Below are 12,247 nucleotides of genomic sequence, written 5' to 3' on the forward strand. Positions count from 1 at the left end.
GAGAGGGGCTGCCTCAGATGAACAGGAAAAGAATTAGCAGATGATTGTTATTTGGTTTTGTTTTCACTACACATTGATGTGTAATTGCTACCATGACCTGAAGATCTTCTCTTCATTGTGTGTGACATCCATACACAATTCGGCAAAATCAGCTCTTTCTCTCTTACCCCAACAGCATTTGTCTGTCCTTGACAGTCACCCAAAAGTTAACTCCCCAAACCTATCAGCCTCCTGGGCTCTGACTTTGTAGTCTTTTACCCATGAACCTTCTTTCACTCCCCAACATAGAAACCACAGCACAGTGCGTTGACATGAATTCCTTGAGCTCAGAAAGCAAAGCACAGTCTAAACACAACCCAACACAATACCAGCTGTGCAGGAGCAACAATGGAGTGACCACAGCTTTTCTTCATACCTGCTTTTTACCCCAACAGCGTGCCCGTACTCCTCCCACCACTTCTCAGAGGCAAATAGCATGCCTAAGCACACAGAGCTCTGCCAAGAGGAAGTGGAGGCAGAGCCGCCAGCAGTGCGCCAGGCAAAGGGCCCTGTCTAGGAGCAGCCCTGGGCCAGAAACGCTTCTCCCCACACCCACCCAAAGCGGGAGGGAAACTGCCCACTCCATGTCCCTCCCTAGACGTGATGTTCAGACACTCGGCTCTCCTCTCCCTGCAGCTGCCCTCTGTCCCTGAGAGCCAAGCTACGAGATGACTCGGGGGTGCTACAAGGGGCAGCCTGGCACCCGCCGCACGGGGCAGCCCGTCAGTTCACCCACTAGGCCTCGCCACTGCAGGCTCCTCTGCACCTGCCTGCACCCCACCCGGGGCTAGGCAGGCGCCCCCCTAGGCTGCCCGGGCCGCCAGGAGAGGAACCATGTGGCCAGGGAGGAAGGCGCAGGGCGGCCCCGACCCAGGCAGGAGGGACGAGGCTACGGCCCCGCAGCCACCACTGCGCCCCGCAGCCACCACTGCGCCCCGCAGCCACCACTGCGCCCCGCAGCCACCACTGCGCCCCGCAGCCACCACTGCGCCCCGCAGCCACCACTGCGCCCCGCAGCGCGTGCGGGCGCGGGGTGATGACGTCGCCGGGGCCGCTCGCCTCCCCCAATGGCCGGGCCCGGCGCTCCCGCGCCTCGGAGGCACCCCAACATGGCCGCTGTCTCGGGCGGCCCCAGGCCGAGGCTTCGGTGCCCGGAGGGGCTGCAGGCGATCCGTGGGCCCTTACTCCCCGCACGGGATTGCTCCCGGCCCAGAGGGCTCCTGAAGCCTGTCCCGGGCTTGCCTGCCTCACTGTCCGGCGCTGCAGAGGCTGCCCGGCGCACAGCCTCTCCTGCCTATTGCCGGCGGTCTCGGGGCTGCTGCTTCCCCTCGACCCGTTCCCGACGTGTTACAGGCCTGCCGGGCCTGTAGCAGCCCTTGCCTGGGGTGAGGGAGCCATTGCTGCTACGGCACCCCAGGAAGCACCCTGAGGCAGCCCGCTAAAGGACAAAGGGACTAAGCTAAACCAAGGACGGCTGCGCTGGGCCTTGGCGCTGGTTGGAAGTGTTTCATAGAGCTTGTGTTTCTTGCTAGCCCAAAGATGCCCCCTGATGCCATGCAGGAGATGGGTTAGCGCCCAAAGACTGTGGGTTATCACAGCTGTTGCCAAACTGTGCAGAACTGAGGTTTAGTTAAGCTAAAGAGTGACCCAAGGCTGGGTGTGATGCCGATTTGGAGCATGAGCCCTTTTTAAAATGCCTCTGTTGGGAAAAACATAATCAAGGTGGGAGATGGCAGTGATTTAATGTGGCATAGCTGCCAGTTCACCTTGGGCAGCAACCTAGGAAAATATGCCAGTAATAAAAGAATGGCAGGCAAATGGTCCTCATGGTTTGTATTGTCCCTGAGCCTTGCTAATGGGGAAATGGCACTGAGCATCCTCCAGGGGAGAAATGAAAGACCATCCCATATGCCAGCATGGGCTGCCTTTGGCCCAGCCTCACCCTTGGGTGGCTGCAGATTGTGTGTGCAGGCAGGTCCAGTTACCTCCTTGAATAGCCCTTGCCATAGCAGGAGGCAGGATCCTGACTGAACAACTGCTCTGCTATTAGCTTTATTTCCACTGTCCCCTACGCTGTTCAAAGACAGACTCGCAGTGAAGAGTTGTTTGGTTTGATTTTTTTTTTTTTCCCCTGGGAACAACTGAAGCCTATCTATGGATTTTAATTGCTGTGGAAATCTGATGTGAATTAGAAGTGACTATGTGCTGACAATCTCTGTCTTTTACACACCTGCATATGGCTTTTGCAACATCACCCTTTATGATAGTAAATCTTATACCACTGTCACAGCATTTATATCCTGAGATCTTCTGGAAGCCTGGGTCTTGACAGAAAACTAATTCCTAGTATAGTGAGGTATTTGCAGGAGCTTGTCATTGCATGCTATTATTCTGAAACCTTCACTTTCTCCCTCAGAGCTGTCCACGGAAGTGCTTTAAGTCATATTTGCTTCTACACACCCCTGGGAAGCTGTGGAAAACCCGCTCCCTCAGTCAGGCATGCTGGACAAACTTGCTTCTTCCTGCTGGATTTTACAACTGCAAACAAGGCTTCAAAACAAAACAAAACAAAACACTCACCAGCAACACCAGCAGCCCTGCTCTGAACATGTGGGATGCTTCCCTGGATCCCTGCTCATTTCCTGGAGTGAAACTCAGGCACACCAGTTCAGTGCTGTCCTGAAGTGTGTGGAGGCTTTTTTTTTTTTTCCCCTCTCTCGCCTTCTTTTCTTTTCCCTCCTTCCTTGTGTTGATTTGTGGGGCCAGAATGACTTTGATTTCAGCAAGTTTGCTGTTTATTCACGTCACAAGTTTGACAGCTTTACACCAAATCAGATTGCTGGGTTTCAGGAGAGCTCTGAGGCGTCACTGGGAGCTCCTTTAGATTAAACTCGCCTCCCCGGTCTCCCCCCTCTCCCCCTCCTTCAGAGCCATTTAAACCTCTCTGGGGCTTTTAACAGAAACGTGCTCCCAAGACCTGCATTTCATTCTGCCACTAACATGGTAAGTGCTCTTTGCATTTCTGTCGACCTGGAGTCAGAAAGGGAGGAGCTGGTCTCTCTGCCTTGTGGGGGTTGCACCAGGTTTTGTGCCCTCTTTAAGATGGGGAAAGAAGAGGGCTCTCGTCTACCTGCAAGAGCAGTCTTTGCTGCTGTGCCTTCCCATGGGTGAGCAGGTTCCCTGCTCGAGGCTCTAAACTCTGCCGTTGCCTTGCAGAGATTGAGAGCTGCTGCACTTGGGGCTTATTTGGATGAAGGGAAAGGGGTGAATCCAGAGACAACCCCAGGTTTTGCTACTGTGCGGTCTGGGACTCCCGCAGAACTGCAGGGGCAGAAAAGAGTGCGAGCAGCCTGCAGGTCTCTGCTGGCTTTGTGCTGCTTTAGAGCCGAATCGAGCCCCCAAGGTGGGAGGAACGGAGTGGCCAAGGACAGCCCGCGTCCTCCCTTCACCTTAAACCGGCTCGGGGTTGGCTGAGCAGTATTTCCAAGGGACTGCAGGAAACTCGGCCACCTTCCTGGCGCACCTCAGCCCGGAGCCCCTCTGCCGCGGAGGGCTGCGGCGGGGGCGGCACTGCCCAGCGCTCAGCAGCGGCGGGGCGGGGGGGGGGGCAGGGCGGTGCGGTGCCACCGGGCTCGGGGCGGGGGGGCAGCGGGCAGCGGGTCAGGGCTGGCAGCTCCCGCGGGGGCAGGCGGCGCCTGGCAGGGGCTGAGGGGCTCCTCTGCGACAGGTACCCGAGCAAACCCCGAGCGAGGCGGCGGAGGGTGGGAGCGCTTCCCCGCGGGGCAGGGACCAGCCCCCGCAGCGCTGGGATGCTTCCCGCCGGGATGCGGCGGGGCCGGTGCGGGGCTGACACCGCCTCCCCTCGGGGCCCGCCGTACCCCGGGGGGAACCCACCGCCACGGCCCCTTCCCTCCGCAGAGCACCGGCCGGCCGTGCCCGCAGCCGGACATCGCCGGGGGCCCGGGCTGCGCCTGCCCCTGGCCCGCCCCCGCCGGGGTTTCCAAGGAGACTTGGGCCGCCGTCCGCGCCGCGGAGCCGCCGCACAGCCAGGGCCGGCGGGAGGCTCGGCCGCCCGGTAAGTGCCCGCCCGCCGCCGCCGCGGGGGACCCGGCCGCCGTGCGTAGCCGGGCTGGGCGAGGAGGTGGGAGCGGGCTTAACCCCCCGGGTCTGCCCCCCCAGGCCAGCTCTGCAGCCCGCAGCTCGGTGCCCAGGACGCAGTGTGGCAGGGAGACCAGCTGTCCTCCCAGCTCTACAGAAACAAGCAGGTAAAGGCTCCGCGCCCCCCTGGTTTCTCCCCGCCAGTTCTTTTACCCTGTATCATGTATCGCACCTTCTGGGTTGGTTTACAGCAGGTCTCCCTCTCACTGGCACGCATGTGGGAAACGCTGGCAAACTGCTTTACGTGGGTAGGTTTTGTTCCTTGCTTGAAGTATATGTCTCCCCCGTGTTGTCCCATGAAGCTGGAAGAACTGTTGTGGGATACCCTGTTCATCCCTCCCCTTTTACAGCATATTGCGCCAGCTGCCTTGGTGCTAGAGAAGACCAGGGGCATGACCAAGGAGTCCCTCAGGCCCTCACGATGCAGAGCCTCATGCTGTTGACTAAAAATACAGTGTGTGCATCCTCCTGAGTCCACTAGGATTAACTTCATGAGAAGTGATTCCACCAGAATTACCTACTTATATGGAGGATCAGCCGTTGACCAACAAGTATTTCCTTGTTACTTTATTTTCTCTCTTTCCCTTTTTGTGAATCCCGTCAAGTGGCAGCAGAAACTCTGAACAGTTCTAGATGAAGGAACCCCAGACAGATCAGTCTGATCAAATACTTGGAATGATATTTTGACACAGTGAAGTTGATAGATACTCATTTACTAACTGTAAGGTCCCTGGAATCAAACCCTAGTTCCAGAAACCACTGTATTTCTTTCTTTGGCTCTACCACAGTCATTTCAATCTGTGCTCTTCAGCCTGTGGTCAGCAGGTGCCCAAGGTCCTTGGCAGAAGATTCTTTGTCCTCCTAAAAAAAAGTCTCCAGAGCTATGATCAGGAGACAAAAATCTGCAAATACGTAGACTTCTCATGAAAAAGTGTTGGGCATCAGCAAATCAAAACATATCTGTTCAGCTCTTGGGACCTGGGATTATTTCAGCTCTGTATATACACTGGGATTGGCACAGTAGGGTCCAGGATTGAAGGGATCACCGAGCGGTACTGTATCATAAAGAATGGCAGTTGCATCTTCCTTCTGCACCCTACCCCCATAAACTGTGAGTCTGCAGCTTCTCTCTCCTTTTCTCCACCAGCCAACTACAAATGGGAATGAGAGGGGTGCAAAGGGATGCTTACTGCTGCTCAGGACATCTGGCAGCTACTATCATGCCCGTGATGGTTTCTGGCTGTTCATCGGGCTACCTGTAAGTCTGTTCTGTTATTATTCCATGCTTACAGGTTTTTTTTTCAAAGTAATCTTCTCAAACACTCACTAAAGAATAAAGGAAGTTGCCTGAAAACTGAACAGTCGTGCCGCTTAGATTTATGAAGAGAAGAGGCTGGAGCGGGTGTGTTGAGTTCACAAAGCAAACACCCAGATCATCAAATCAAAGCAGCCTGTACCATAGGGCAATTGCTATTAAGTTACAGAGTCAACATCTATTCATCAATATCTCTATTCCACAGCTTCAAGATACTTTGCTTCAGAAGGAAGAGGAACTTGCTAGGTTACATGAAGAAAATAATAACCTCCGACAATACCTGAATTCTGCCCTGATTAAGTGTTTAGAAGAAAAAGCCAAGGTATTGTGTTCAAACCTGCTGTATAGACGTGTGTGGAAGAAACGGGTTGAATAGGAGCATGCCAGTGAAATATATGGAAAGCCCAAGAGAGCAGACAACCTGCAGTGTGAGATCTATTTAACTTCACAGAGCTGCCAAATTCTGGTCGTGGATCTAAGGTGACTGTTTACTCCAGGAATGACATCCTATCAGGTTCTGACTATGGAGACAGTATAACCCAAGACATAATTAAGTGTAGTTTATAAGTAAGTTCAGTTTGTAAGCAAGGTAAAATTATTCCATCTAATGCTTTTTTCAGTGAAAAGTTCAAATTTGAACATACATTTCTTGAATGTGTCTGTTTTGTCAATTATCTTTTTTGGTAAGGAATAATTTTTCCTTTTTTATGTTTTGGGTGATTTACATTAGAATACTGATCTGATTTTTTTAAAAAATATTAATTAAAAAGTTGTGTGTGGGGGTTTTTTAAAAAGTGAAATACAAACTTAGGTACATCAATTTAACAGAATATTTCATCCAACGTAAGTATGAAAGGGTTTTCTTAAGTAAATATTTTGATTATTTTTCTCTCGTCCAAAAGAAAGTAAAGATAATTGTTTCTTGTTGTATTAAAGACATTTTTTACTATTCCAGCCTTGTCCATGAAACTGAAAAATTAATCATTTTCTCATCTCTGTGGATTGGGCACAAAGTAAAAAAACCTGCAAAAAATAGCAGACTTTCCTTTTACATCCTATTCTGAGGTGACAGTGTGGCATGTCCCCCCTCCAATGCCACGACCTGGCTCCTTGCAGTAGAAAAAGTCTCCTTCATTGGGCACAGCACAGAGACATGGCCACCCCTCTGTCATGTGGAGGAGGATGCAGTGTGAAATCATCACAGGAGGTGTCTGAGCAATGAATTCACGATGCGGTGGGGAGCTTCCTCATTATTCCTGCCTTCCTTTGACCATCCCTGGTGCCTGAAGGGCCCTTGACCTTGAATAATGATAACTGAGGTGGATTAATGAGCTCAGAGCCACTCAGTTTCTGCTCTGAACGCTCCCTGGCCAGGATCACACCTGCCCAGTATGAGTGACCTTTGCATCCTCCCTCTTTGTCAGGTTGCCACATTCCCCCTGCATCCCGCTCACCTGCCAAATGCTGCTGGCAGCAGCAGCACAGAGCAGTGCCATACAGCCGGGCGGGGGCTCTCATTTCACACCGTACTGAGTGAGAATGGGATCAAAGCACAGGCCTTATTGACATTATCAAATTCTTCTCTTTCAGGGACTGGATTGTTGCAAAGACTGTAAGGACACAAAATAGTCGTGTTGATATGTTTAAGCACAGGGTGGAAGAAAAAGGATCTTTTATAAGGATGTAGTAACCATCTTGCCCATCTAAAATCAGATCAGACACCTGTTGCTTCCAGGTAGTTAGAAATTCAGATTTTAATTTTCTTTCTCCACCATTTTTTTTTTTTTTCTAGAAACTGCTATCCTGCCATGGCCAAAAAACCTGTGCTATTCTCAAAAGCACCAAGAGGAGATTAAAAGAGGACCATTGCTTTGTCCCTCAAGAAACTCCTCATGCTTCCAAAGCTAGAAGAAACCTCTTTAATGAATTCAGTGCCTGTGAAGAGCAAGCCAGCCCTGCTGTGGACAGCTGGGTCTTGCAGACTTTAGGATTAAAAGATGTCAACACCATTGATGAAACTTCAGCTAACTACAGTGCCCTATCCACAGACCTTGGAAAAGACACGTACTGCCTGAGCTCTGGTGAAGTAATAGACTATGACCGCAGTGAAGGAGCAGCAGCAGCATATAGCTGCAGCCGTGTGCCTCCAGCTAGCAGCAGTAACCATCCATGCAGTGAGGACTCTCCCTTCTTTCCACAGTTTTCTTCAGCACCATGTGTCTCCTCATCAGTGCCAAGTGTTTCCTCCCTCCCAGCCTATGGGTTGCCTTATTTGACTGGTGATTTGTCACCCAACAAAACAGAAGTGGCCTTCACAACATCCCTAAGTCCTCACCGAAATGTGAGAACGCACACCTTCCACCAAGGACAGGCCTTTGTGCGCAGGGATGATGATGGAGGGTGGAGATTCACCTGGGTGCCCAAGCAGGCTGAATAATGCACCTTCATTGAGGGTCAGCCATAGGGGGCTGTAGGAGACAGACACTTCCATCTTGTGCTTGAGGCAGGTTCAGGCATCAAAGGGCTCTGTTAAATGCTACTTTGTCACCTACCTGCTCCTCATTCCCTCCCAGATTTTCACAGGTGTGGCTCCAGGTTGCACTTGGACAATTATTTGCCCCAGGCCAGATCCTAAAATTGGTTCCACTTCTTTTTGTGCCTGTGTTGAGATACCAGCTTTCACTTGTTTCGTGTTTTTCCTATCATTAGCTGTTCCTTATTATCTGGCAGTTTACAGTCTGGAGTGCTTTCAGCTTTGATGATCACTCCTGCGTGCACCAAACTGGAAAGCATTTTGGGAATACAGATTGGAAACAGCGCCTCTCTCACAGATATCCACAGACGACAAAGGAGGCATAGGTTGGAGGCTGAGGATCATCAATTTCTAAGTGATTCGTGTCTCTCCTATCTACACAGCTTGCCTTGGATTAAGGCAACCACGGGGTTTTGTTAATGTGCTACACTAGGCTGACCTACCTGCAGTTGCATGGTGCTGTCACATTCTTTGATGATGCCTCAAAATAAACAGGATTTGCTTCTGTTGGCTGGAGGCTACTTAATTACAAGTGATTCAGCAAGGTCAGGGGATTTTCGTAAGGTGTGATGAAGAGACTAATGTGTTTGCTGCTGCATTGTGCTTTAATGGTATTTTATCTGTCAGATAAAAGGAGTTTAAAAGGTTTGAGCCTTGGAACAGGAACTAAAATTGGAGATTCTGTAGAATAATGACACTGCCATCACCAGCCAAAGCTCTGGCCTAATATATCAATGGCAGAGATTTTCTCATCTGTGGGTTGTATATACTCAGAGCACTTCTTTTTTCTGCAAAGGATGCATTCCTTTTGCCTGCAGCATCCCACTGGTCTTTTGATTGATTTTATTCCATGTTTACTTGCCTGATTTTGGAAGTCCTCATAAAAGGAAGCCACTCCCTGGCTTCATAAGCGATTTCTGTGGCTCCAGCGGGGCTTTTTTACAACATCAAGAGCTACACTTGTGAAACTGCAGATTTTCTTCCTAGGGAACAACCTCTTGACCTCTTTGTTCTGATCTCTGAGATCACACAGAGATTCATCTGCAATCAACATAAGCCCAGAGTCAGGGCTGCTTCCTCCTCCTCCCATAACGCTATGCTTCTTATGGGAAATGTTTCTCCTGGTTTGGGGAGGCAGTATCACTTAGTGGTTTGACTGAGGCTTTGGCAGCCACAACCTTCAATACCAGCTCTTGCCTCTTCATGTTTCTGCCAGGCAGTGATGGACTGAAGCTAGGACCATCGCTACCTTGAGAATGCTTTAAAAATCTCTGGAGAGAAGGTGCTTTAATGCTGCACAGGACTTGACTTTTAGTAACACTGCTAATGAAATGAAGTCAACTGACATGAAGTAACTCACCAGTAATGTTTTGTGTTACCTTTTTTTTTCTGCTTTGAGGTAGTTTGATGCCTAAGTATTGGAAATAGATTGGTCTCATTATTCTTGCTTTCAGAATTGCCCCAGTGGTATTAAGTACTTAAGTAAAAATATGATAATTGAGGATTTCCTTCCAGTGGCTTATGTCGAAAACTAGATTTTTCTTGATTTTTAGAGGATAAAAATATCTCCTAAATAGCGTCTTGTGCCTTAGAATTGAAATATTCGGGATTCTTCATCAGGAGCAGTAGTGATTTCCCAAAAGACTTTTAAATAAACAAACTCTGTATTTCTGGGTAGTTACTTTCAAGTCAGTCGGGGGCAGACTTCCAGAGTAGGCAATTTGAAAGCATTGATTGTAGGTATTATTGCACTGAATTTAAAAACAAAACAAACAAAAAATACCCAAAACAAACAAAAAACCCCCAATAACAAAGAACCAAAAAACACCAAACAAACAATACACATGGAATAAATACAAGTATTTGTTTGGGGTTTTTGCTGTAGTTGGTAACAATGTGGCCAGCTGGTGAAGACTAGTCAGACAAGACCACTGTTTCTATAGCACTTGTCTGCTTTTCAATGAAAGCAGAAGAAAAATCCTGTCCTACAAACAATTACTTGTCAAGGCATTTTTTTACTGTTAACCTCCTCTTGCCTTACTATGTACGGTGACATTGAAGAAAATACTCCTGTCGCTGGAGTTCTTATTAGTGCGTGTGGCAGTGTAGAAAATGCCTGACCTCAACATGAATATGTGATGGGACACCCTGGTATGTGCACTGTGGCAGGTGAACAGCATGCCAGGAATAGACAGTGTGGCCAGAGGATTACACCCAGCGCAGCTGTAGCTGCCACATCTTTCAAAGCAACTGTAAAACATAAGTAGGGAAAGATCTGTCTATGTTTTCTAACACTATTGAATGCTATTACTTACTTATTTCAATGCTCTGGTGTCAGCAACAGTAGTAAGTACATTTGTGTTGTCAGCAAATATTAATTCAGGGTTTTTTTTTTCTCTAAAGAGTGAGCGAAAGCTTTCCACCTGCTTGTCTTTTCCTTTCCACATTTTTCTATCACTGCATGCGAGAACTTCTCCTGCAGAGAGCCAGAACAAAAACGTCACATCTTTGGTACAATCCCAAAGTAGGATTTCAATAGGAATAAACTGATGCTTGAACCTTTGCCATCCTCTTGTAAAGGGGTGAACAGTCCCTTGTATCAACAAATAAATTATGGATGTAAATGAATAGCACAAAGAATAATTTACCTGAATAAATCATCTTCTTTTCCTGTGGGTTCCTGAGTTTTACTCAGGATGAAGGTGTTGAATCCTGTAGCAGGGATATTTCTGTCTGAGCCTGGCCTGCTGGAGTTCATTTGGGCAGAGGGCTCCATGGTGCTGCTCCTGCCAGCTGATGGGTGCTCCTGACCTGCACGTGCCAACTTAAAATTCTGGTTTAGACAGCTGCTTGAGCAAAGGTCTCTATGTCAATAATATTGCTGATCACTGTAAGAGAGGGAGCACATGGGAAAGGAAACAGAAAAATCTCCAAAGCTTTTAGCAAATAACTAAGGGTGATTTCTTTTTCCCTGACAGCATCATTTGAACTAGTATTTCCTGAGCTACCTTAAAGAACAATAGAAACAAGCTACTCTGTGTCTAACACCAAGCCACAGCAAGCAAGTCAGCCCCAAGGTGAGGAATGAGACTCTTCTGCTTTTTTCTTTTTCTGTAATGCTCCCACCGAGTATTACATCTCAGTTCTCAATTTTACATCTCAATTCTCCATTTAACATCTCAATTCTCCTTGAGGACAAGTCCCAGTCACCAACCCGTTCCTTTAGATAAATATTGCTCCTGTTGCCAAAAGAAAGCCTTTACTCACCATGCCTCACTCTAAACTGCCCAGTTCCTCTGACAGTCCTGCATTTGTGCAGGTATAATAGATGTGGAAAATTAATGTTATGGCAGATTACTGTCAAGTGGTGGGATATGGAGGATGGTTACTGACCAGGCTGGTGCTGGTCCGACATTCTGATTTGACCTGCTGTGTCCCCGTGACTTCACTGGGCCTAAAAGCAGTAAAGCTGCATTCATGTGGTGCTGCTTCCAGCGTATTTGCTTTTATCTCTTGCCAGGGCTCATGACCTTAGGTGCAGGCTGGGGCTGCAGCAGCAGCATGGCTGCCAACTTGATACTACGAGTCTGAATCTAGCTCCTTGGTGTGTAGGCACACAGCATAAATGCACTTTAAATTGAACTAGTAAAAATCAGCCATAGAAATGGAGCCTAACACACCATCTTTTTCTTCCTGAGAAAATTCTGGAAATGCTTGTTTGCTTTTAATTACTGTCTAGTTTGCATCATAGTTCTTTGGCCTGCGAAGACACGGGAGAGAAAGTCTTACTGTACAAAACCTAGACCGGGCTTTGAGATGCAGGTTCAGTCCTGGTTTGTGCCTGATGCTGCCTGTTTGTCATTTTGTATCCATTCCCCATGGGTGAAACAGAGCCCTGTTACTCATGGGAAGTTCAAGGTGAAGCCCAGGGAAGCCTGTGACACATTCCTATGCCACAGAGATAGCTAGAGATCAATAGGAATGAAAGCAAAAAGCGGAAACAAAACCCAGTTCTTCACACAGCCATCACAACTAGGCAGCCAGGGGATATAGATGAAGAGTTTCAGTTTAGTACTGTACTTCTAAAACAAATCAGGCAGCTGGAATAGAGGAGCAGGAGGCAGCAGCAGCTCTGGGGTTTGATATTGCCTCTGGTATTACAATTTCTCTCTGTGTTTTGGTTTCTGTGGAATCCACCGCTG

The 12,247-nt window shown here is 48.7% G+C and overlaps 1 protein-coding gene across 1 annotated transcript; it reads left to right on the top strand.

Moving 5' to 3' along the window:
* The first annotated feature begins 1,075 nt into the window (after positions 1 to 1,075).
* On the top strand, positions 1,076 to 8,517 carry GMNC (geminin coiled-coil domain containing). The gene is made up of 5 exons (XM_055723852.1): positions 1,076 to 1,186; positions 3,958 to 4,114; positions 4,219 to 4,304; positions 5,718 to 5,834; positions 7,305 to 8,517. Exons 1-5 carry the CDS (start codon positions 1,076 to 1,078, stop codon positions 7,947 to 7,949), a joined length of 1,116 nt encoding a protein of 371 aa, XP_055579827.1. The 3' UTR covers positions 7,950 to 8,517.
* The last annotated feature ends 3,730 nt before the right edge of the window (positions 8,518 to 12,247 follow it).

The sequence above is a fragment of the Falco cherrug genome, chromosome 11 (assembly GCF_023634085.1).
Source record: "Falco cherrug isolate bFalChe1 chromosome 11, bFalChe1.pri, whole genome shotgun sequence".
Taxonomy (NCBI): Eukaryota; Metazoa; Chordata; class Aves; order Falconiformes; family Falconidae; genus Falco; species Falco cherrug.

Bases quoted from the DNA above. Each gene is read 5' to 3' on its own strand.
- GMNC (XM_055723852.1), top strand. From the start codon at position 1,076: ATGACGTCGCCGGGGCCGCTCGCCTCCCCCAATGGCCGGGCCCGGCGC. The intron at 1,187-3,957 runs GTGCCCGGAGGG...TTCCCTCCGCAG, and splicing joins GGCCCCAGGCCGAGGCTTCG to AGCACCGGCCGGCCGTGCCC. The intron at 5,835-7,304 runs GTATTGTGTTCA...TTTTTTTTCTAG, and splicing joins GTTTAGAAGAAAAAGCCAAG to AAACTGCTATCCTGCCATGG.